At 53.7% G+C, this 25,463-nt stretch overlaps 2 protein-coding genes across 3 annotated transcripts; both read right to left on the bottom strand.

Annotated features, from left to right (window-relative positions):
- Positions 1-412: 412 nt before the first annotated feature.
- Positions 413-3,705, bottom strand: yars2 (tyrosyl-tRNA synthetase 2, mitochondrial). Of its 2 annotated transcripts, XM_086149373.1 has the most exons (6): positions 2,933-3,704; positions 1,249-1,416; positions 1,014-1,169; positions 769-939; positions 516-685; positions 413-427 (listed from the first exon to the last, which is right to left on the bottom strand). In XM_086149373.1, exons 1-5 carry the CDS (start codon positions 3,700-3,702, stop codon positions 523-525), a joined length of 1,428 nt encoding a protein of 475 aa, XP_086005499.1. In that variant the 5' UTR covers positions 3,703-3,704; the 3' UTR covers positions 413-427; positions 516-522. The 2 variants fall into 2 exon arrangements, with proteins under 2 accessions (XP_086005499.1, XP_086005497.1); XM_086149371.1 differs by having other exon boundaries at positions 419-685; positions 2,933-3,705.
- A 2,774-nt stretch (positions 3,706-6,479) lies between these two features.
- On the bottom strand, positions 6,480-23,998 carry pparab (peroxisome proliferator-activated receptor alpha b). The gene is made up of 7 exons (XM_086149374.1): positions 23,830-23,998; positions 15,834-16,088; positions 13,759-13,922; positions 12,272-12,410; positions 9,538-9,737; positions 8,171-8,624; positions 6,480-8,082 (listed from the first exon to the last, which is right to left on the bottom strand). The coding sequence occupies exons 2-7, from the start codon at positions 16,045-16,047 to the stop codon at positions 7,838-7,840; spliced, it is 1,416 nt and encodes a 471-aa protein (XP_086005500.1). The 5' UTR covers positions 16,048-16,088; positions 23,830-23,998; the 3' UTR covers positions 6,480-7,837.
- Between the last annotated feature and the right edge of the window lie 1,465 nt (positions 23,999-25,463).

Genomic DNA, 25,463 nt, shown 5'->3' with positions numbered 1-25,463 from the left:
GCTCGGTTTCTCGCACCACATTAAAAAAATAAATAAACTGCATTTGGGGAAACTTCTAATGGCCGCCGTTAAAAACCTCTTCTAATTGCATTATGAGTTGTTTGAGGACATTTTACACCTCCCGCCGCTGGCGGGGAGCACAGCTGGGAGCTCAAATCCATGCCAGTTTCCTTGTCACCGCAAACCAAAAGAAGTGACATCCACCCCAAAAATAGAGAACTAACTGCCGCTGCCCAGAAATGATGCTGTGTTGTTTTTATAATAAGCAATTATTTACCTAGAGGAGGGGTGGGGTGGGGGGGGTTGTCACAGCAGGTTGTGGCTCGCAGCCTCCGCGGCCTGGCGGAGGTAGCCTGCTCTGCACGGTGCCGCCCCCTAGTGTTGCCTTTCCCAGAAAAACGGCAGGCGAAAGGATCTCCAATCGTGTCTTTTTAATAAATGTCACATTTGTACATATTTACGAGGTGATGCAAAGTCCAGCCAAATTAGGAGGGGTGGGGGTGGAGCTGCCCTACCTTCCCGTCAACAGAGACCCAGCCACTTGATGATGTAGAAGTTCCTCTTGCCCACCCTGAGCAGCGAAAGTCCGTTAGACAGGATGTGGACTTTGGGGATCAGGACCTGCTCCGGTTTCTCCGCCCGCCTGTGGTTGATCCACACCGCTCCCTCCGACACCATCCGATACCTGCGGACGATTCAGCCGCGGGTGACCGGGCGGCCTTTTCCCCGTCGATCATCGCGTTCAACGGCGGGAGCGGACGTTCCTACCCCTTGGGACCCTCGGGGATGGCTTTAACTCTGCGGCAGGCGTCGATGACGTTGGTCCCCGGCTCCAGCAGCAGCTCGTGGAAGGGCGCCTCCCTGAAGAGCTCCTGGAGCTCCATGTCGCTCATCTCCTCCAGGGCCTGCACGCTGCCATGGTACAGCGTGCTGGTGCATCTGCGGACCATCGCATGGGTGAATCTCGCCGTTCCGAGTCGGTTCCGGCGCGCACGTTACCGCCCCTCGCTCACCTCTTGGCGCTCGCCAGGCCCTCCGCTCCGTGCACCAGCTTGGTCACCTCCGCGGCGAGGCGCTTGTGCGCCAGACGCTTGCCAGGATCCTCCCGCTGCTGCTCCATCAGCCTCTCGATCTCCGCCAGAGGCAGGAAGGTGAACAGCTTCAGGTACCTGTGAAAAGCCAACGAATAGCAGAAGACGCAGACGGGACGGAGGCATCCGATAGGCCGGAGGGAGCGACCGAACTCACCCTTCCACGTTGGCGTCAGGCTGCCGGAGAAAATACTGGTAGAGCTCGAAGGGGGACGTCTTGGCTCTGTTGAGCCATATCGCATTCCCCGCTGTCTTTCCCAACTTGTCCCCCGTCGAGCTGGTGACCAGCGGGACGGTGAGGCCGTACACCTGGTCGCCATTCATCCTGCAGGGCCACGAAGAGGTACACAATAGCAGTAGCAAAACAGTAGAGCAGTTTTTACTCCTATGTAAAAATGTGATATGGGTTATTGGAGTAAATGGGGATTTTAATTGTCCCACGAGGGGGGAATTTCAATTTGCACAGCAGTAAGTGCAGAGGAGACAGTTAAGTTACGGGTAACATCATTTTAATCATTATACGGTATTCTAATTTGGGCCTTTTGCTGCTGCGACACTTGAATTTCCTCCACGGCGGGATCCGTAAAGTTGCATCTCGTCTTAACTGGCACAGAATGTCATTAACTTTCGCCGGCTGTCGAGTCAAATACCAACCCCGACGGTTGAGGGTAACTTCATCTGCGCTTTGACATCGGCACAGCCACGTCGTACTCGACTGTTTATTTAACTGTCCGCATCCAACCAACACTTTAAGAGCTTGCACACTCGAAGCTGCACTCATGTGTGAGATGTCAATCTGCACTCTCAACTTGCACATCCCGTGCACACAACTGTTTACATTTCCATTTGCACGCTCTCTTTCAAAGTGCACATCCCGTGATTGCATTGCTTACATCATTATAATTTTTTATCTGACCTCACCGGACGGCGAAATGAGAATTTATTGCGCAGAGCACACATTTCCAGACTATACATGTAATCATAGCTCTCTCTCTCTTTTTCTTCTTCTTCTTCTTTCGGCTTTTCCCTTCAGGGGTCGCCACAGCGAGTCAACTTTCTCCATCTAACCCTTTTCTCTGTATCCTCCTCTCTCACACCAACTACCTTCATATCCTCTCTCACTCCATCCATAAATCTTCTCTTTGGTCTTCATCAAGACCTCTTGCCCGGCAGCTCCAATTCCAGCATCGGTCTACCAATATATACTCTATCCCTCCTCTGTACATGAACCAACCATCCCCGTCTGGCTTCTCTGACCTTCTCTCCTAAACATCTAACATGTGCTGTTCCCCTGATAGACTCATTCCTGATCCTATCTATCCTGGTCACTCCCAAAGAAAACCTCAACATCTTCATCTCTGCAACCTCTAGTTCTGCCTCCTGTCTTTCCGTCATGGTAACAGTTTCTAGTCCATACAGCATCGCTGGTCTCACCACTGTCTTGTCCACCTTTCCTTTCATTCTGGCTGATAGTCTTCTATCACACAGTACCCCTGACACTTTTCTCCACCCATTCCAACCTGCTTGAACCCGTCTCTTCACCTCTTTTCCACACTCTTCGTTGCTCTGGACTGTTGACCCCAAGTACCTGATATCCTCCAGCTTCTTGATCTCCACTCCCTGTAGCCTCACCCTTCCACCCACCTCTCTAGAGGGATAGTATAGACTCTTAAAAGTAGCTTACTTTGTGCAATTGGAGAGAATTGGAGTACGCCGAATAAAAGAGCGGGGCCTGAAATGCCACCGCAGCCCCCTGGCGGGAGTGCCTGCACCGTGCGTGTCCGCGGGCGGTCCCGGTCCAGTTAAATCTGCGCATTACCCTACGAGGTTCCGCAGCTCACCTCTGAATGAAGTCGTGTCCGGACATGAGGTTGCCCAGCTGGTCGGTTCCTCCCAGCTGGATCCTGCAGCCGTGCACCTGGTGCAGGTGGAAGAAGTCGTAGGCCTGGAACACCTGGTAGGAGAACTCCGTCAGGCTCATCCCGTCTCCGCTACGCATGCGTGACTGCACGCTGTGGCGGCTCAGCATGGTGCCCATCCGGAAGTGCCTGCCGGCGTCCGCCAGGAACCGGACCACGTTCCGGTCCCGGTACCAGCTCATGTTGTCCAGCACCGTAACGGTGCCGAGCTGCGCGGCGCGGTCGTGGAAGTGCAACTCGTGGTTGGCGAACACGCGTTGCAGGCCCTCCCGCAAACCGCGGCCGTTCTCCGCCGCGGCCTCTTCGGACAGCCGCTCCCGCTCGGCCGTCTTGCCGCTCGGGTCGCCGAGCAGCGCCGTGGCGCCGCCGAGCACCGCCACGACGTGGTGGCCAGCGCTGCGGAAGTGCAGCAGGCCGATGACGGCGAGCAGGTTCCCCACGTGGAGGCTGTCGGCCGTGGGGTCGAAGCCGCAGTACACCGTCTGCGCCCCGGAGCGCAGCAGCCGCGGCAGCTCGTCCTGCGCCGCCGCCTCCGGGAAGGCGCCCCGCAGGACGCCGCGGCGGCTCAGGCCGGCGAGCAAGTCGCGGTGCGCCGCGGCGGTCCCGCGGAGCCCCCGGCGGGTCCCCCGGGGCCACGGGGGGGACGAGAGCCGCGGGACGAGGCGGCACGGCCGCGCCAAGGACGCCGCCATGTTCCGAGTGACGGAGGGGAGAGGCGGGGCGGAACGGCGGCGGTGGAGCAGCGTCCCCTGGCGGCGCCGGTCCGGAACCCACAGGCAACGCGGGAAACACCGTGTAAGTTTCCACATTCAACTGAAGACCCGTGGGAGGACAGGGGCACGGTGGCGTGTCTCCAGAGGAGCCGTGGGGAACGGCGGGATGTGCTTGGTCCAGGTAGTGGATCGCAGCTGGGGGGCGCAGATAATGAATGAATTAACAATAAAAATGTTTTATTTATGTCAAAAGCACCCAGAGCCGAGTTGCATAGGACGCTTTCAGCAAGTTTTTGTTCTATTTGCTATTCTGACTGGACTTGCAAAGAAGCATTCTTAGGACTTTTCCTCAGAGAATGCAGTTATGGCTTCTTTTCCTTCGGACAGCCCCTTCATCCTCTACTTTCCAAAGCGCACCTCCACCTCTCTAAATGTTCCTCCACCTGTTCCTGCTCTTACAACAGATCGCAAAGTTATCTACAAACATCATGGTCCGTGACAGTGGTGAGCACGCCTTACCGCTGTCTCGCAGCCAGCATACATGTCCTGCACCAGTCTAACATACTTCCTCTCCAGACTTCCTCATACATAACATAGTTCATCTCTTGGCATCCTGTCATATGCTTTTTCTAGGTCTACAAAAACACAATGCAGCTCCCTCTGACCCTCTTTTTACTTCTCTGTTAGCATTCTCAAAGCAAATACTGCATCTGTGGTACTCTTTCTAGGCGTGAAGCCATACCGCCTCTCACAAATACTGACTTTTGCTCTCAGTCTAGCTTCCACTACTCTTTCCCATAACTTCATTGTATGGCTCATCAACTTTATTCCTCTATAGTTGCTGCAATTCTGCACATCCCCCTTATTCTTAAAAATGGGCACCATCACACTTCTTCAGTCCTCAGGCATCCTCTCCCTCTCTAAGATCCTGTTGAATAATCTAACCGGAAATCCTGCCGCTGCCTCTCCCAGACACGCCCACACCTCCACAGGAATATCATCAGGACCCACTGCCTTTCCACTCTTCATCATCCTCAATGCCTTCCTCCCTTTAAGTTTACTAGTCTCCACAATTTCTGCCTCTTCTACCGTTCTAACCTCATAAATCAACTGTTCAAAGTACTCCTCCCATCTGTCAATACCTTTACAGTACATCACCTGGACCTGCTGTCCATTCTTTCTATCTCTATCGCTCTATTTTGCCAACCTGTATAAATCATTCTCTCCCTCCTTACTGCCCAACCGAGCATACAAGTCATTATGTGCAGTCATCATGTGCCCTTTTTTTGGCTTTTGCCACCTTTACCTTTTCCTTGAGCTGCATTTCCCTGTACTCCCTTCTCCTGAAGAAGTGTCCCAATTTTTCTTTGCTAATCTATTTCTCTGTATTTACTCCCGCGCCTCCTCCTTCCTCCTTATCTACTTCCCCTCCAGGGGACACATCAAGCACTCTCCTACCGGTTTCCCTGATCACATCAACTCTTCATTACACAGTAATAAAATGCATTGAGAATAAGCAGTACTTCTTCACAACCAGTATAAGAAATGGAACAAGATTGTCCTCATGCCATATTATTACAAATATAAGATAATTTTACCCAAATGATAATCTTATTATTAGGCACAAGTCCCTCCTGGTGCTTCACTTATGTCTAATAAAGGACGGTCAAGTCTGAGGTCTCACCAGAAGATGGCGCGTTTGCACCGCAAAGTTGTTTTTAGGAAATACATTTTGTTCGTTCGTTCAGTCTCTATACTTATCCTCAGGGTCGTGGGGAGGCCGGAGTCCTTCCCCGATGTCATTTGCCAAGCGGTTGAACGCTGGAACATCCAACCATTACCAGATCATTTAGAGAATACGACTTGGAGACGCCACACAAAAAGTGGGAATCCAACCGGAGCCCCGTCTTTGCACTCACCACTGCGAAAGCACTGGTCAACCTGTTTTATTGTTTCAATGACTAGATATACATTCAGCAAACATTTACAGTACCGTTACCGAGCCAAAGTACACAATGACATCACGTCTGGAGAGGGGAGGGGTTGTGGGTTCAAAACTCTATTACTCCTATTACTAACAGACAAGTTTTTTTTTAACTTTTTGGGGTGGGGGGGGGTATGACAAGAAACACAAACGAAACAGAAAACACTTGAGAATAGAGGTTGTATTAATCAACATTGTTTGTGTGCTATAAGGCATTGAACTACCAAACCCCCCCCCCACGTCCTGAGCTACTTCAACCGAGGAAGACTACATGTCCCTGATGCGAGTTAGAAAGTCGGGTGTTTGATTTTGATCTGCGAGGGTGAGCAGACATCATGTGTTCACCCCACCGACCCGTGTGTGTGTATGTGTGTGTGGAGGTCAGCTGATCATCTGGATCCCTTGTCTGCACGACGTGGACACACCTTAAGGCACAGACCGTAGGTAGTGGATCCCCGAGCAGGACACCTGAGGATCTTCTGGGGGAGGCGAGTGACATTCATTGAGCGGCCGGAGGGTCGGTAATCTTCGCGTGGCGGGTTTGGTGACCGGGTGTAGCAGCGAGTGTGTGTATGGGGGGGAGGGGGGGACTCCGGGTACTGCATTATTTTACTGCATGGCGAATACTGCGAGTATTTCATCCTGTGATAGATGAACCGGGTGCGACCTGAGGACGTGCAAGGCGTGGCGGCGGCGGGGGTTGGTTTCAGGAGGGGGTCGACCTAACTTTTCAAGTTAAAAGAGAGAAATAAAATGCTTCAATGCTAAGTGCTGGATTTGACAAGTACAAGTGTAATAAAGTGGACTGTTGCGTCCATCCAAATCAATTATTCACACAAACATAAAAAGGAATGTCCCCCGCCGGGGAGAGATATAGATTCAATTTTTGCCCTGTTGCCCATAAACGCATTTAAACTGCACATTTTTCCAATATTTCAATACCTATCAGAATTAATCACACACACGCGCACACACACACACACACACACACACACACATATATATATATATATATATACACATACATATATATATATATATACATACTGCTGTATAAAAATATTATCCAACGTAATTAACGCACAATTATATTGTAATTAACCCAAACAAACAAAACAAAAATACAGTACATATATTTTTGCTGTACAATTAATAACATCCAAAAAAACTATACCAAACAGAGGAATACAAAAGTTGATCATCGTCTGCGCTTTGAAGGGTTGAACTCTGGGGGGTCCAGACACGGGAGCCGTTGAGGGTTTTTGTGTTTCGGGGGTTATGAGGGTTGAAAATGTAATATTTTTCCTGTAATAACGGTGTAATAACACCATTCACGGGTTCACTTCCTACTGAGGCCATTTTTGTTAACATCTTCATGCTAACATAACCTAACTCCCCCCCCCCCCCCCCCCCCACCCCAAAAAATGCAAAAAAACGCAAATCAATTATTTGATTTAAAAAAAGACGACTACTGTGTTATGACACTGTTATTACATGTTAGATTTTTTTTTTCTGTTTTGAAGATAATCTCCGTGTTGTGCTGGTTTTCGGGGGGGGGGGGGGTCCGGGGTTCGGCCTCTGAACGGCTGAACCGGAAACAGGATGGAGGAGTGCCAAATAAGGGCGTCAGCGTCCAATGCTACGTCGCACTTCCTCTCGGCGGCGTTGCACGCCGGCTTTCCTTGAGAGTGTTGCCGCCTGTCAATTTGTGGAATCCCGTGAGGAAGAGGAGGAGGACGTCCTGCCGACCGTCCGCGTTCTCCTACGAACAACGTATGGCTTGTGAGGGTTCGGAGCCTTGGGGGCGCGGCGGGAGTGTGGCGCTGGGCGGTTAGTGCATAGGTGACACCGCCGCCCTCCATGGCGTCCGCCGCCGCCAAGGGCGCTCGGGGTGAGCCGGCCGGGAATATGGCTTTTTTTTCTTACCGGTTCTTGATCGTCGGCACGAAAAACAAACAAACGAATAAAAGGTGTACGCCTTGGAGTGGAGTATTCTGTATCAACACAGGAGAATCAGCCCCTACTTCTCGGGCTTCTTGTGCTAACAGGAGCTAACTCCTTCTGGATTGGGGGCGGAGGGGTTAAGTGGTTCAACCCTAGCTTATGGAGGTCTTCTCCTCCCGGTCCTCCTCAGTACATGTCCCTGTAGATCTCCTGCAGGAGCGGGTGCAGCGAGGTGTCCTCCGTCTTCTTGATCTCCTGCACCAGCTGGGCGTGCTCCGTCACCAGCTGCCGCAGGTCGGCGAGCTTCTGCAGCAGCTTTGGGAAGAGGAAGGCGTGGTCGGGGTGGTTGGCGAGCAGGTGGAGCCGGAGCACCTGCACGATGCTCTCCTGCATCTGCTCGATGTGTGACACGTTCACCAGGCCGGGGCGGTCTGAGAAGAGAGCGAGGAGAAACCGAGGTCAGGGTGAGGATCTCCCTCGCTTCCCGTGACCCGAAAGAGAAGTCGCGGGTGGCCTCACCGCCGCAGCAGATGATGGCGGCCACGAAGAGCGCCAGGTCGCTGTCGTCCAGCTCCAGCGCGTTGAACTTCATGGCGAACTGGAACTTGGGCTCCATCATGTCGCTGAACGGCCGCCGGAGACTCTTGAGGAACTCGCGGGTGATGAACCCCGAGCCGTACGCCACCAGGAGCCCGTCCTTGTTCATGCAGGAGGCCAGCATGGCGAAGAGGGCCTCGTACACGCCGTACTTTAGAAGCGTCACCTGGTCGTTGAGGTCCAGGCCGGAGAATCCCGGGACGGACTTGGCGAACTCGGTCAGCTCGGTGACCGTCTCCACGGAGGTGCACTGGCAGCAGTGGAAGATCCGAACCTCCGCCTCGCGGTCCTTCAGCACCCCGGCCGAGCCCACCATCTTGGCCAGCAGCGTCTGCTCGGCCAGCTGCAGGGTCTCCATGTCGTGGATGACGAAAGGCTGGCGGACGACACACACACACACACACACACACACACACACACACACACACACACACACACACACACACACACATACACATTCTCAGGGTGACTACGGATCCGTGGACACACACCCGATTTTCTCCCCCGGCAGGTAAAGCGCGGAAACTCTTCCGGGTCTTGGAATCGGGCGATTGTTAGGAGGGCACGTGCCGATGCGATTCGTCAATGATCAACGGCTCGCCAAATGACTGACAGCGGCAGGACAGGATGTGACTTTTCTCGCCCGCAACCCGGATCCACGGCGTCTCCTTGACGGGAAGGATGGACTTTGGGACTTTGTAAGCGCAGCCGAGGGACGAGGGAGACGTTCTGACTTCCGGCTCCGGTATTAACGGGAGGAAATGTGAAATTTAGCGGCGGTTGCTAGGATACATGCGTCTGTCTGCACGGGCTGACCTAGCTGACCCCCCCTTGCCCCCTCCCTGTAAGCCTCCGCTCCAAGGGGAGGCGCCTTAATCCGCTCCTCGGGCGCCCACCGTTGCTCTTTCTATCGTGAATATTGACGTTAACGTCGTGTCCACTGCGTTGCCAGCTAGCTAGTAGCTGTTAGCGCTACTGTTCTTATTAGCATAAGATCATTGTGTTTGTCCCTCCCAACCTGCATCCCAGGCTTGTCTCTATCACCCTCCTGCTTTCTATCTTTCTGTCCGTCTCTCTCTCTCTTTCTACCCCGACCGGTCGAGGCAGAAGGCCGCCAAGGCTGCGCCGGGATCTGTTCCCGGGAGTTACCGCCTGCTAAAGGGCGCCGCTTCCTGTGCTGCCGCCTCCGAGCGCTCGCTCCCGGTTGGGTATCTCTAAAGAGCGCGGTCCAGATCTGCTCCACAAAAAAATTCCGACCGGACTCGAACCCCCGCAGCTGGTCAACGTACCGGGGTGCTGGTCTTCCCCGTGAGTACGGTTCGTGCCTTGGCCTTATTCATGCTGAAGTTCTTGAGGTAGGCTTCGTATATCTGCCGGGCCAGCGTCTTCTGGTCGGCCAGCTGGGGGTCCTCCACCTCCCGGTCCCCCGTCACCATCTCGGCCTTCAGCTTCAGCTTCTCTGACTGCGGCATCCGCCCGAAGCGGATGGCTGCGGGCAAGAGGGGCACGCAGAGCATCCCGTGAAGCACAAATCAGATACGTGTCCATCGTTCACTCCAATAACCTCTTGCTCCACGTAGAACATTTCTGCGAGGACCGTTATGATGGTTGCGGCAGGCTGAAGCTGACAGACGTCATCAGTGCCGCAACAGCGTTAACGTGATACGGGGACAGACATCGCTTAGCGACGCCGGTCACCCGAAACCAGACGCCCGTCGGTGTAAAACTGGGAATTACAGAAGGACGACGACGACGACGGCGGATTACAACCGCTCAAAGGGGCTCGCCCGATTTGCATAAACGCCACACAGGGGCCCTCAGACGGCCTGATCCCATTTGGCTGATGAGATTAGCGGGGAACTGCTTATAACCTCTCATCCCCAATTTAAATGCCCACTAGCCGGAATACGCAACAAATAATAAACACATATAAACATGCTAGTTTCCTTAATTCATTTCTTCTTCTACTTCCAACCTCGAGCGGTGACGACTGGCCTCCCCGAGACACACACACACACATACACACACACACACCGGGATGAGGTGAGATGGATGTCGGCAGACGGCTAGATTAGCGAGCGCCGGGCAGATGGATCATCCGAAGGTGGGAAAGCTCCGCAGCGGGGGCGCCACGCCGGGAGCCAGGTCTAATTAAGATGAGAGCAAGTGAGTGATGCTAAGCTAAGCCTGCTTCCTAAGCGCTAGCATGAGCCTATGAGGAGGAGGACGGGCCGTCTGCCAGTCTGCCGAAGCGGCTTCCCCTCCGTTCGACCTAATTATCGAGCTGGAGGATCCCGTAATCGTCGACGCTCGCGACCAGTTCCGGAAGCGACGGTGACGGTTCGGCTAACAGGAAGTGCTTCTGTTCCAGTTCAGCGTCAATCATGATTTTTCTCCAAAAATACTGGGGAAAAAGGGCAATTTCTACGTCGTCGCTGTCCGCAACCGTCCCTTCGTACGCCGCCGTTTCCGGGAGGCGACTTTCCCGGTCTTCTCACCGACAACCCAACAAGCCGAAGAGCAGAAAACAAGAAACACAACCGGGAATACTAAAAAGATCCCATAATATAAAGTACGTGCCGAGTAGACCAAGTGATCAGATCTAGATCAGAGAGCCATTCCCTGTGGCGGGAACCTTTCCAAGAGGACGATGATGATGTGGCTTCGTTTGGGTCTGAATCTGTCACGGGAGGTATTTTTTGTTGTTTCCAGGGCAACGCTCAAGCGGAAACTCTGGGTTCTCCTGCCCGGGTTCTCGCCAGGTTCCTCCCCAGCGGTCCCAAGATGGCAGGGAAGCACCGGTGGTCTGAATGCGCTTGCGTCCCTACATGTGGGCTTGCGATTGACAGCCGACCGGTCGGGGTCAAAGCCGGCCTCTCGCCCGGTCCCTGTTTACAAACCCGATCTGGTGAGGAACATCTGGCGTGGTTCAACCACTTCCTTGTCGGTACAGATTCCGAGACGCGCGGCCCCTTTTCGTCCGACGGACCGCAAAGGGTCCGCTTACATCTGGAATCTCCCACGGGTCCTCTAACGTTGCATTCCGCCGGCGAAACCCGATACCGAGAGGGGAAACGGGGCTGAGAGACATCCGACGGCGTCGTCGTCGTCGTCAAAATGTGTGGCGCCGCGGGGAAAAGCTGAATCCACTCCGGTCGATAAACCGATGGGGTTTGAACCGGCGTGTATCAATAAAGGCACTTAGTCCAGGATAGTTCACGGCCACCGATGTGGAATAACTCCAGTTTGCAGGATCTATATTTAAACACCCGACCTCCTGTAGCGGCTGACCGGCACAAACAGATTCTCTCAGATCTACCCGAGAAGGTGCTCCTTCCAAGACCCTCGGGGCCTCCGGCGTGTCGCGCCCGATGTTTACCAGGCGACATTCGGAGCACCGATCGGCGGTCGTGAGGAAAAGCCGACGTGTAGCACGGCGCTAGCGGCTGTGGGGTAACCAGACGGCTTCCGTTTGTGATTTCTCCTCCGCATGAATCCGTGAAGGGGTTGGCAAGAAGGTTGGTTTGCTTCCAGCAGGGGGGGGTTTCTGGGTGGAGTTTGCAAGCGATAGATCCAGGTGGAAGCCTACCTCTTAGGTATAGATAACAAATGAATGAATGTATGCATGAAGCCATGGATGTATGCGAGCGTCAGACCAAGTGACAGCACACGAGAGGACTGGAGCCTGAAGGTACACAAGGACTAGAAAAGTTCACCAAAATGCTCTGAAATAAAGCGGCACGGCAAGAATGCGATGTTGACGAGTCACATGATACCATTGTAGTAGATCATTCATTCATTCATTCATAGGTCAGAGACAGCCAGACGCTTTCCTTCCTGTTCAGTTTTCAACAAGGAGAAAGGGGTCGAACGGGTTCGGCCGCCGAAACGTAATACGACTCCACGGCCGCAGGGCGCCGAGACCACGTGCTCGGCATGTGCGCGGCGCAGATCTCAGCAAGCTTCTTTTTGTTTTGTCGGTGCCCCGGACTCCGAACGCCACGGCCGCGACGACCGACTCACCGTTGTGGGACATGCCCACGGACAGGCACTTCTGGAAGCGGCAGTATTGGCACTTGTTGCGGTTCTTCTTTTGGATCTTGCAGCGGCGCTCGCACTTGTCGTACTCCAGCTTCAGCCGGATGGTTCTCCGAAAGAAACCCTAAAGGGGAAAAAAGAGACGGGGAAGGACATTCATTCACCGCTCGATCCAGACGGGGTCTAGACACCGAGGTTGGGATTGTACATTCAGGCATCCTCTACTGGGAGATACCCAAGATGCACCTCGCTAGCTCTGCCCTGCGCTAATGTCCTGCCACCAATGCGCGATGGGAACCGCATACCTTCCCCCGAGTCCTTGGACTCTCTCTTATTGCTCAGGTTCCAAGGGGGCGAGGCTTGATTTGGTAGCTTGATATCGCTGATAGCTTGATCCAGCTATTACCCTCAAACTGTCAGCGCTACTGCTTTTAGCAGTGAGGTAGCCACACTCTCGCTCGCTTTGTTTTTACCCCGACTGGACGAGGTAGAAGGCCACCCGGACAGACCTGGGATCTGTCCACTTTCCCGTTCATATACCACAAGTCATCGTAGTTTGTGTTAATAATAACCACGAGTCACTTATTAGCCGCTAACGCCGTCCTGCGGGTCTAGTTTGTAAAAACAATGTAATAAACGTTGCTAACCTTGACATTTCCTTCCACGATATGCAAGATATATCTAAGAGTAGGAGGCAAAGGATACCCAGGGGCTTTGTCGCCTGTAAACCGATACGGGCCCCCCGGACCGGGATCACTTCTGATAGGAGCGTACGGACCGGGTCATTTCTGCGCCGCTAGTAGACCATTAGCGCTACGCATTCTCCTTGACCCGTGAGATAACCCGGGGTTTTACTGGTATACGGCCCCCCTGAGACGTCACATGTCTTAGACCCCGACTCCGCCGCACTCTGGCGCCCGGAGTAAATTCCACGCCTCCTGGCCGGAGGGCACGTTGGACTAACGGTGCGATGATTTGATGGAATTAGTGAAATTAAACATGGTTTTCCAGTGATTCGCCGAGGTCAGCGAATGACCTAGTTTTAAGTGTTTTTTTTTTTAATTTGGCTCCCCTCATTTGACTGATCAGAGGTACTGGAAGGTATTGGGAAAAACCGCATCGCACATAGGATTCCCGTTGCGCTATCTTTGTCATGTGACGCCTCCTCAAACAGCCTTAGGTTGTTCTTCAGCGTGACTGGTAAACAATTAACTGAAAGATTATTGTTGTGCAGCCGCCTGTGAAGGCGGAGCGTGGTTATTTATTTTTTTTCCGACGCTTATCTGCGCTCTCATTCGTCACAAGACACACTGTCTTTAGATCTCCGGCGTGGCCTGGCCTGGTTTCTGAAGATCCCCGGAGTGTTATTTAAGAGGCAGTTAAATGCGGGTTTAAAGTCCATGATACAAAACAAGACCCAAAGGTCCAACTCCAAATACATGTTGCTTGGTGCGTGCGGTACGCTAGCCCACCTTGCAGCCCTCGCAGGCGTGGACGCCGTAGTGGTAGCCCGAGGCTCGGTCGGCGCACACTCGACACTCCAGACTGAGCAAGGAGGTGGAAGATGAGAACTCCTCCTGGCCCGCTGCCATCCCGTAAACGACCGACGATGGGCTGGACGCCGGGGTCAGGGCATCTACAAGACACCAGCGGAGAGGTAATTACACCCGTCGTTGCACGCCTCTCCAGACCGGCGGCCGCGGCCTCGACGCTTTTATTGCGTTTTTATTTCAACCTCATTTTACTTCTGCCATGCACAGGTGGAGGTGAGGAGGGTGGACTACACCCTGACCACAGTGGACAAGGAAGTCCACCCTCGTGGAATGATGATCAGATTTGAATCCAATCCAATCCAAATTGGTATTTTCACTTTTCTTACAGTTTACGTTCTGCATCAGAGGCGGAAGAAATTCATTCATTCATTCATTCATTCATCTTTACTCTCGGAAGGCCGGAGCTTATCTCAGGACGGACGGACGGACACACATAATGTCCCATATGGTTTGGTGGTGAGGATTCCTGGTTTTCACCCAGGCATTCCTGGTTGGATTCCCAGCTCCTCCTGGTGTGTCGACGTGTTGTTGAGCAAGACACTGAACCCCTAACTGCTCCCCTGGTGCTGCTGGATGGCAGCCTACTGTTCATGGTTTTCATCCACGATGGGTTAATGGCAGAGAATGAATTTCCCCAAGAGGCATTAATAAAATATAAATTATTTTTCTTACTCAACCATTCGCCCTCTCATTTACACATCGGGGCGTAAGGGTCTCCGATGAACGTCCTGCGTGGTTTTGGACTGCGAAAGGAACCCTGAGGAACCCCATGCAGGAAGACTCCCTGCGGGAACCAATCAGAGACCTTCTTGCTGTGAGGGGGAGGAGCTAACCGCTGTGTCGCCGAGCTGCCCAAGTGGAAGTAAACGCTATCCCGTGAACGGACCAAACTCAAATAAAAAAAAAAAAAAAAAAAAAAAAAAAAAGGGAAGGGGACCCGGTTCATATTGCATTCGAATCACGAGTTCACTTGAGTTCACCTCTTTCGCTAGTCCGCATCTGATTTGATGGGCCTCAAAAAACGCTGACCGACAGAGTTGATGTCGATGGCCAACGGGGGGCTATAACTCTGTTGTTACGGGGCCGGCAAACCACACAGCGGGCAACGGGTCGACTTTCCTTACACGACCTCATCATATCTGGACCGGGTCCTACTCGATGCATTCCCGGCCTTCTGTGACCGAGATGCCGAGGGCCCCCCGTCCCCTCGGCTCCGTGAAGACAACCGCTTCCCACGCGGCTCTTCGTTTAGGGAGCCGCCGCACCGCTAGCGGCACGCTGCCCCTCACAAGTACGGGATTAGCGTTGCTGTTATTCCGCGAGGATGACAGATCATGTGGTTCGCCGGCGACCGACAACAGTTTCCTATTGCAGTTTGTGGGATTTGAACTCGGCTAGTAACGCTCGTCCGGTACGCAAATAGCAAAGACATAATACTTGGAAACTGTGGCACCGAGTCAATCCGCATATGTGGGATGACAAACACCGGTGCGGAGGGGATTAGCGCTCTTTGGTATCGGACAGGGAGTTGCGCCCCCGCCTGTTTCTTAGCATGTTAGCGTTGCTCCTGCGCCTCTCTCACCTTCAGCACCGCAGTCACTCCGCGTGCCCTCACTGACTTTTCCATGACATCACCGAATGTTTCTGAGATGCCTCCCCCTTCCTCCTATCCCTTTCGTCCGAACCCCGTCCCCGTGACGCGCCGCCGCCGGCCAGTTATCTTTCCCGTTCTACGCGTGCTGCGTAACGCGGCGCCGCGGTCGTAAACTTCCCAGGCGTCCACGTGACTCCCATTGAGGAGAAACGGGGAAGCGGAGCGGACGTTTCCTGAGAGGTGGTGCGTGGCGGCCGAGGAATGCGAGGATTCCTCTCTGGCGGGGCGGGAGGCGGAAAGTACAGGCAAACTACCAAATGACCTTCACGGCGCCGTCGCGGCAAACTGGAAATAAAAAAAAATACACGTTGCAATTCGGTGGCAGTGACTCCGCCTTCACCTAGGACGGTGGATCCCTCTGAGCCGTTACTGGACGACTGATATTCGGGGGCGTCGAGGGAGCCCAGGGCCCCGCCGCCGCCGCCGACGCACTGGGAGATGTCCTGGAGCTCCTCCATGCCGCCGATGAAGTCGTCATCGACGCACAGGGGGCTGCCCAGCATCGAGTCCTCCAGGGGCGAAGGCGGGTGGTAGTGGCTCTCCATGTCGACCATCGTGGTGGAGGGACGGCCCGCCGGTATTCTCACTCATGGACCTGCGGACGAGGGAGGAACGAGCGGGCCTTTAATTAGCATTGACGTTACCTGCGGGTTCCGGTGGGAGATGGAGACAATGGAGGAAAGTGAGGACATGTGGTATCTTATGACACAACAAGCCTACCAGCTGCTAAATCCAAAGTCAGTCACCTCAAAGTGCTGCAGAGAGGGGAAAGAGAGAGGACAGAGAGAGAGAGAGAGAGAGAATGAAAGATACATGTGGGGATAAATATAGGTCACTGGGCTGGCTTAGGCTCTGCTAAGATAGGAAGGTCGGCTGAGAGCAGAAGAGCCAAACTGGCTTGTAGCTGGGCGAGATTCTTCTTGTGCGCCCGGGGTGGGGCTGAGACGCAGGGGTTGCGGTGGCGGCGGCGGCGGCGGCGGCGACAGGCCTACGCTTGAAAGCGCACCCTGCGTTGCACGTTCAGACATCCACGTGTAAACTGGGTCAATCTTCAGTAAGCCCCTTTCAATCGGGCCCCACTAAGCACATCGAACGGGGGCTTGGAGGCACATGGGGTCGGGCGAGAAGTGGACGTCAGGCTGAAGAAAAGGAAAAAAATAACGCCGCCGATGCTGTTTACTCTCGACCATCTCACGCCTTCTCACGCGGTTACGTTTGACCTTCCCTCACGCCCGCCGATTATGGCGGCGAGGCTGGCAGGCGACGATCCATCCCGGTGAAAAGAACGAAAAGACCGGGTCCTCGCCTGGCGGAAGGCAACTGGGTGGATGAGGAAATCGAATTAACAGCGGCTACGTTAGCAAAATGCTAATGCTATGCTAGCAAGTGATTTAGAAATGATTCTCCACGCGCACAGAAAAGAAAAGGTACCGCATTCGAGTATTTCGATGAGCAGCTGTGGAGGGGCAGCGTTGCCCTTCGGCCTTCCCGTTGCTCCAGCCATCTCTTGGAGGACACCTCGTATCGCAGACGCATCTCACTCCGGCTTCCTCTTTTAAAAAAAACAGATTCGGGGAGCGACGCTGCTTGGCTTTCGGCCCGACAGACATCCATCCGCGACGCTCGACTCGCCCAGTCACACTCTTATCTGGCGGTAAGACGAGATAAATCTGCGCTTGCAGAGCGTCTAATATCTCATTTTCTGGCACGGTTAGGATTTAGATCATCGCAAGGTCGACGAACCATGTCAGACACCCCGGGCGTGCACGGAGTTCTTTTTAAAAAGAGAAGACACACGTCCTCTCCTGAACCCGTTGATCCCACTCCCTACCAGCAGCCTCTAAAGCGATGGACCCGGCTAACCCCCGTATTGTCACCAGCATACCACATGAGAATGTAAACACACAGGGCCCCCGAGCTGCCAAATACCAAGGTCTAGGAGACTGGATACGCCGGGAGGGGGAGGGGCACGCGGGGATGCAAATTCAACGCGCCGTCCCCGAGTCTCGTAAGAGAGCCTTCACCCGTGAGCCGACTAGCCGACTAAACCGCTAGCTGTCCGACTGCTAGTCGTCACTGGGAACGAGCTTTGGGGCGCATCTGATGGAGGTGCCATTGCTTCCTGTGTCTGCAGCTGCGGGGGCGCCGAGATAAAGCTATAATTGAAAGTCAGAGACGTCCACGCGCCGGGCACCGGAACTTCGGACAGGTTTCTATGGCGATCGCAAGCCTTCGTTTCGCAGGGGGAGACCTCTTTTGGAGTTCACCTACCGAAGGAAACGCGCAAGAAACCCCGAGTTGACGTGTCACGTTCGGGGGGGGGGGGTCGCGGTCCTAAATCGGACAATCGGACAACGGAGATTCACCACCGCTGGAACGCAATCTGCCACCCGCGATCGATAAATCCCATTACGGTTTGCTGGGAAAAAAAATAGGTTAAACTTGTATTAGTGCGTCTGTGCTGGTGACCACGGGGGCCGGATGCACCAGCGGACCGTAAACAATCCATACCGTCCGATGGATTTACGCGGTTGCTTAGCATGCATCCACCCCAACCCCCTCCGATGTTATGTCCATCCCCTGCGTGGCGCGGAGCAGCCAGCGAGTCCCAGCTGAGGTGGATAAACAAGCTCCGGGAGCGACCCGGGCACGCCGAAGGCCAACTCCCACTCTGGCCCTGGCGGGGGGTGAAGTTTTCACAGCTGCGCCGCCGCCTCGCGGCCCGCTCGGGTCATTTCCTCGCACGATGACGGCGCTTTGGTGGGGCGACGAGGTGTGTTCGGGCTTGTCTCGAACCAAACTAAACGCTGATAACGGCGCCCTGCCGCCGCACGCCTCGGCGAGACAACAAATACACACCGTAAACGGTTCCGCCACCCCCATGATCGAGCGGATTATTCCAGATGAAGCCCCCACCCCCGCCCAGGCCACCCCACCCCCCCCTACCTTCCTCTGCGGGATCCTGGAGCAGCTTCGGACTCTGACAACACCGCCTTCAGCTCTTTTGCCAGAGGTTGTATTAACGAGTGTGTGTGTGCGTTTGAGACAGACCGGACCACAGGTTAATGATTAACCCCCCCCCTGCCATCATGTGGACTGACAGGCCCGAGGGGGGCAACGGTGGGCTCAGAGCGGGAGCGTGGCCTGATGGGGCCGGACCGTCAGCGCCGCCTGGCCATTTGTTTGAGGAGCTCGATGACCGTGCCTGTAAGGCAAACACTCCAGCCAACCTTTATCGCCCTGAGCTGATACGCTGGCCGGACCTCTTTATCGTCACGGCGATTGACCAAAGTGCATCACCCCCCCCCCCTCCCCCCAATCTCCCCCCGGGCCGAGTGATTGACATTGGACTTTAACTGTGTTTTTGACAGGCGCGATAGCCGGCGCTACGTAGATGCTATTTTTGGACACGGCGTCCACGCGTCCTGGACGTGGAAATGCACGTTCCAAAGTGCTGAAGAAGTACTGAGGACGGACTTGTGTTTGCCTGAGATGGAAGACTCATATGTTACAGAAATCCTAATGCGTTGAGCATATCGGCACGTGAGTCAGGAAACGCGATGGGGAAGTGTTACATAAAGTCCAGGTGGACTCCGACCTCCGCGCTGACAGCGTGTCCGGGGACACGGGGTTTACAACATTTCCACCTACAGGTGAAGAAAGAAAAATGCCGAGTGTGACGGCGAAGCGTAGAAGGTGCACCACGACCGCGGGTCGGGCTCGACCCCTTCACACATCCGGGGTCATAGCAATAGCGCTAACCGAGGCTGCCTTGAGGCCCGGTTTTGGCGGCTCTCCGAGCGGACGTGCGAGCAAGGGCGAGGTCGGGTGGAGGGACGAGACGGTGTCTGCGTGACTTTGACCTCTGCCGCGGCCGTGGCGCTTTGGGAGCCCGGTCGGTCCGTCGAGCTGGCGGCGGGCCCGGCCCTCGCCGCTATAAACTGCAAGTCAATATTGACTCTGGCCTTGAGCAACGGAGTACCTCTGCGCCAAAAAGGACGACTCCTGGCTACTGCCGCCGCTTATTTCCACACTGGACACGCCGGGACGGCGATTACAACACGCCGTCCAGTCTGTAAACCCGCCAGGGGACACACTGCCGCAATCGGGCTCGCAAATCTGCTTTGGTCCCGAGGCCTCAGCCCACCGGCTGCCGTCCAAGCAGAGGTCGGCGGAGGCTGGTTCGTGCTCAGGCTCCGTACGTGAACGTGTACCTCCGTTTCTAACGCGGTCAAAAGTAACCCGACGCTTCACCCGTTTACGTTGCAGTGGCAGTTCGTCCGCTCTAAGGCGACGTAGAATTCAACAAGTTTCGTGTCGAGATCCTTTCCATGAGCAGCCACGGACCACGCACCTTTGTTTCCTAGAACCCATCTTAGCTCCAGCCCAAGAAGTCGTGTGACGTAGGTGGTCGGCGGAGCTCATAAGCCACGGCAATTAATGGAAAATTCTGACCGCAGAGCGCCATATTGGAAAAACTAGTACGGTCGACGGTCGAATGTTTTCTCTGGACAAAACGGACAGAAGCTCGTAGAGGAACGAGTCCGGTGTTAGCTAACAACCGACAGGGGTTTCCACCCGGCAAAACAGTGCAGGGAGAAGATAAAAACCTTCAGTGGTTTGTTTTTTGAGGGGGGAACTGCTGGTGGTCGTCACCACAATCCCTACCGTGGTCCCTCGCTGCCTGTGAGAATGCTAAGCTAAAAGGTTCACCTGGGGGAAGCTACTTCCTTTAAACAAATTCGAGTTGGACCCTTCTAGTAGATTACCTAAATGTGGCCTTGTGGGCTACTTTATTTCATTTTAAAGATCCGTGTCTGGTGCACTTTCTGGTCCAAACGGGGTATCGGTGCTGTTCCCTATTTAGCAGGAACAGTCCGGGTTGTGTCCTGGCGTGCACTCAGAGCACGGCGGTGCACCGCCTCCATGTAAGAGAAGTGCTTCCGGCGCATGTGATCGCCACAAAGTCATCGGCGGTGTCAAAGAGAAGGGAATGTTCAAGTCCGCCTGTGACGCCTCGCCAGCTGATCTGCCCCAGCCACCCCGGAGCCGCTGCCAAGGTGCAATAAATTCACCCTCTGCAAACGGAGTGGCGCAAGGACAGCGGGCAAACGGGGCGAGGGGACATTTTGAACAGAAGATCTACCAAAGGGGACGGCGTCCAACTGACCCTGTTTCGCTTCCCGAGCGGAGCAGATCGATGGGGGCTCGAACGACGAGTGAACATCCCGTCCGGCGGCCCGAGCACTCTGTACGGACGCCGCGGATGACTTGGCCTCCTTTCAGAATGGAGAAAAGTCAAATTTGCGACGGTCCTTGCAGAGAGGCCTGGCAGAGGAGTTCAGGAATCGTGATTCTTGATTAGAAGTCACAACGGCCAACGCTACCAATCACATTTCAACGGCGGTTGAGGCAGCCGCCACAGCTAGAGTGCCTTGGGGTTACTCGTCGACAAATGGTCAACCGCAAAATTGCACGCCAGTGTTTCGCCGTAGCCGATCGAAGTAGCTAAGAGTGATACGTCTCACTTTTCCCACATCTTGGATGCACCGATAGGCTACACGTAAACTGAAAAACAGGAAGCGGCGGCCGTTTAGAGACGTTATTTTTTTTTGTACAGTTCACAAGTTGAGTCGTCGACGCTAACGGTCGCCTTCACGAGGCAAACGGACGCCGCCGTTCCTTGAGCGCCGCCGTGCGCGGGGGATTCATGCACGTACGGCGGGGAGGTGAACGTTCCAGCCGACCTCGGCGACCAGCTGCTCCGAGGCGCTGCCAAGGCTCGAGACACTTAGATGGCACGGGGACGCATGGCAACTGTAGAGTACTTCCTGGTTGGGAGGGGGCGGGGCTAAAAGATAACCAATAAATAAAGGAGCTGGAGAGGAAACTTCCAAGGCTCGGCTCTCCATCCAAAATTACGTGTGCGTGTGTGTGTGTGCATGATTAGACGCCAGTGTGACGCTTGAAAATGTAACAATTCGCACACACACACTCACTCGCGCATGCATGCGACCCTGGGGAACGTGCTTATGGTGTAGCATTAGCTCTATAGTGTAAGTTTTTTGCACACACAGCACAGGGCAGGAAATATGACGTACGGTCAACAAAACCTCAACCATGGAAAAATATTTAACAGGAATGTTAATAAAGGGGGTGAAAGACGGAGATAATGAGACAAAAGAAATTTACCCGAAAGCGAAGACGAGGAAATATGACGAAGCGCTCGGCTTCAGTGTGACTAGATCGGGATGTTTACTGTCTAAAAATGAATGCATGAAGCCAAATAAATGAACTTAAAGACATTACCCTGATAAACCGCTTAAGATATTTGAGCGAAACACATGCCAAATATTGACATCGTGAAAGCTACTTCAGTAAAGCAGCGAGCACTATGTTAATAAATGTTATTCTTTGTTGCAAGTTGATCTATATTTCTGTCTTTTTTTCTTTTCTTTCATGTTAATAAGGATACGATGTTGTGCAGAGGTGTACGCAAAATGTTTTCTTCTTCCTGGAGGGCGTAATAGAAAATAATTGAGAAGCACTGGATTAATGTGTAATAAATTTCCATCGGTGTAGGGCGGTTGAGGTCGCGGCTATGCTAACTAGCTATACTCCAAGACTGACCTTCAGGGGGACACAATGTTTCACCAGAAATTTCCCACAATCACATATATGTTGCGTTTCTACTGACATGGCAACAAACGCACACGTCCCCCTGACCCCCACAAACACACACACACACACACACCGGCGTGCACACACAGGCGCAGGCTGCCAAATCGGCTACATATTTGCAGGTCGCCATGTAATGGTGAACTAGTGGGTGGGGGGGGGGGGCAAACTCAACTCATCATTACTACTCAGATACTCCTGAGTACTTGCGTTTCCATAGCAACAGCCCTGAGCATGCGCTGCTAGAGTACACACCTGGTTATGGCTCGACGTGAGGCTGGAAGCAAACAAGGAGCGCACAAACGGTGAACAACAAAGTAACAATGAATGGTGAGGCCAGGGTGTGTGTGTGTGTGTGTGTGTGTGTGTGTGTGTGTGTGTGTGTGTGTGTGTGTGTGTGTGTGTGTACCTGAAAGTCCTGTTCCTGAGCACGAGCGCCGCATACATTCTCGTCTGCCTACAGCTCAAACCAGTCTAGAGGCAGCTTAAAAACACGCGTGTGTTGAGATCTTGTATCGACATGCATCGGTTGCTAGTGAATGCAACGGGTCGCCGTGTGTGTGTGTGTGTGTGTGAGTGAGTGTGTGTTTCAGCAGGTTCGCGTCCATCCGTGCATTTGGCTAGCACGATACCCACTCCACGTGTGTTTGGTCCAGGGTCTTGTTAGCAGTCACGCTGCTCTGTGACCGCCGCCAGATGTGACCTCCACGCATCCAGGGGGTCCAAACACCTCGAGAAGAAGCAGGACCTCGGCGAGGACGGCGCCGGCGCCTCCGGCTGACCCGGGCAGTTGCTGTCCGCCTTCGGCTAAGAAAACACAGCTGGCGCCGGAGGGAGCGGGACGTATAGGAGGAGACGGGGATTGAACCGGCAACCTTCTGATGGGAGAGGAGTCACCCTGAGGACTGACCACCTCTAACAATAATAATAATAATAATAACAGCAATGGTAGATGGTTTACACTGCATTCACACACACACACACACACACACACACACGAATGGACACTTCAGGACTGGAGAAGAACTGAACAATCAACTTTCCAATAACAATCATGAAAGTTCCCCACTTATATAACCCTTTCAACGGGATTCATTCATTCACACACACACACACACACACACACACACACACACACACACACACTCGGAGCAGCTGCAGGGATCCGGTGTTGTGCAGATGAGAAGGTCCGGGAATTTAACGGCCAACCAAGAATAACGATAACAACAACAAAAACAACAACATAGAGCGGGGATTCAGCCTTGCCCGACGGCACGTCGGCACGCAGGCAGGGAATCTAACCCATGCAATAACAAAAACAATAATAAAAATAATAATAATAACAATAACAGCGGACAGCAGCAATGGCTGCGGGTTGCATGCACGTTTTTTTTTCCCGTCAAACGCAAGCCGTTACCGCGGCGGCTTGGGGTTGCACGTCGCCCCGGCCTCACCACGCATGCGCATTAAGAGCGGGCTCAGCTTAGCTTCCTCTCAGCTGGCGACGACGACGCCAGGAGACGCACCGGTGCAGGTGCGCACCCCCAACACACACACACATAAACACAACCGTGGGTTCTGACGTCAGAGGCTACCCACGGCTGCAGGGCGGACGTGGGTTGAAATCCCGGGTGAAAAGACAGAAAACAATCACGTACCTCGGTGTGGAGCTGCAGCCGCGTCCGACGCCACCATGCCGTCCGGAGCCGCGTGGACGGCGTGGGTGGGGGGGGGAGGGGACGGCTCCCCGGCGCGTCCGTGGTTCCCGAGCGGCGCCTGTCAGAAATCCCCCACCGCGTCCACGCAAAGCGGAGCCGCGGAGCTCACACGCCCGCCGGAAGTGACCTCATGACTGACAGCCGGCGGTGCTTTAGCTCGCAGCGGCCCCTCCCCCTCCCCCGCGACACACCCACGCTCTCAGCCAATGGGAGCCGCCGCCTGCAGAGCATGGGGACCCCCCCCCCCCTCCTCCCGACCCCTTCACCGAGCGGGAACAAATCGCAGGAAGAGTGTGTGTGTGTGTTTTTGTGCGTGTGTGTGTGGTTGATAATCGATCGAAGTGTGCTAATCGAACACAAAGAGGCAGAGCTGAACGCCTGGCGTGGTTCCTCGGCTTGTCCTCACATGACCTCCGTGGGTCACCCGGACCCCCCCCCCCCCTCCTCCTCCACCCCCAGACATTCCGTTACCCAATGAAGTCACTGGTGGCCAAAAGTTCCGGATCGTGAGCGTGCCAGCGTTATTACACTGTTATTACAGTGTAATAACAGCGTTGTTACAGTGTAATTATCATGTTATAGCTGAGGTCTCCACAAGCAACCACCTGCCTGTCCTCTTCTCCTCCATCCATAAACCTCCTCTCTGGTCTTCCTCCATCCCTCCTCTGTCCACGGTCAAACCATCTCAAGGTGACCTGACCTCCAGAGCATCTAGCATGAGGAACCTCCTCATCTTCTCCACCGTTCCTGCCTCTTTTCTACAAACCGTTCCAACCTGCTTGTTTGTCCACCTCTTCTCCACCCTCGCTGTTGCTCTGGATTGTTGTCGTCCACCGTCTTCATCTCACGCGTCCCCTTGGGTTCCTCTCATGCTCCAGGAGCAAAAGTCCACCTTCATGCAGGTGTTCCTCCACCTGCACACTGTCTCCTGGAAAAATGAAAAAAAGGTTGATTAACCCCTGACAAGGTTTAGAACTACCATACACACACACACACACACTCATATAAATACACACACACATAAATACACACATAGATACACACACACAGATAAATATATACATATACAGACACACACACACAACACACATATACACATATATATACACACACACAACTATATATATATGCATATATATAGATACACACACACACACACACACACACACACAGGTATATATAAATACACACACACACACTTGCATACATATATACAAACAGACACACATAAATATATATATAATATATATATAACACATAATAGACACATACTCACATATATACACACACCCACACACACACACACATAAATATATATATATATATATATATATATATATATATATATGCAGTCAGATATATAGATTCACACAGACACGTGATATATCTACATATATGCACAAATGCACACGTGTGTGTGTGTTTGTGTGCACACACTGTATGGGTATGAAATATTGCGAGTGGTAATCTTGGATGAACTGTGGTGTGCGTCCCTGCAGATCAGCTCCCAGGAGGTGGGTTGCTGCACGTCCAGATGTTGTAAGCGGACCTTCTGCCCCGGACAAGGAGGAACG

This window comes from Fistularia commersonii, chromosome 7 (assembly GCF_037954325.1).
Source record: "Fistularia commersonii isolate RoL2024-O1a breed Wild chromosome 7, RoL_Fcom_v1.0, whole genome shotgun sequence".
Lineage (NCBI taxonomy): Eukaryota > Metazoa > Chordata > Actinopteri > Syngnathiformes > Fistulariidae > Fistularia > Fistularia commersonii.
The sequence above is the reverse complement of the archived record's forward strand: the minus strand, read 5'-3'. Positions and strand labels throughout refer to the sequence as shown.

Coding starts and splice junctions, on each gene's coding strand:
- yars2 (XM_086149371.1), bottom strand. CDS start 3,702: ATGGCGGCGTCCTTGGCGCGGCCGTGCCGCCTCGTCCCGCGGCTCTCG. Junction 1,417..2,932: donor GGACACGACTTCATTCAGAG/GTGAGCTGCGGA, acceptor GTGGCCCTGCAG/GATGAATGGCGACCAGGTGT. Junction 1,170..1,248: donor CCTGACGCCAACGTGGAAGG/GTGAGTTCGGTC, acceptor GGCTTTTCACAG/GTACCTGAAGCTGTTCACCT.
- pparab (XM_086149374.1), bottom strand. CDS start 16,047: ATGGTCGACATGGAGAGCCACTACCACCCGCCTTCGCCCCTGGAGGAC. Junction 13,923..15,833: donor AGAGGGATCCACCGTCCTAG/GTGAAGGCGGAG, acceptor GGTGTCTTGTAG/ATGCCCTGACCCCGGCGTCC. Junction 12,411..13,758: donor ACGCCTGCGAGGGCTGCAAG/GTGGGCTAGCGT, acceptor TTTCCCCTTTAG/GGTTTCTTTCGGAGAACCAT.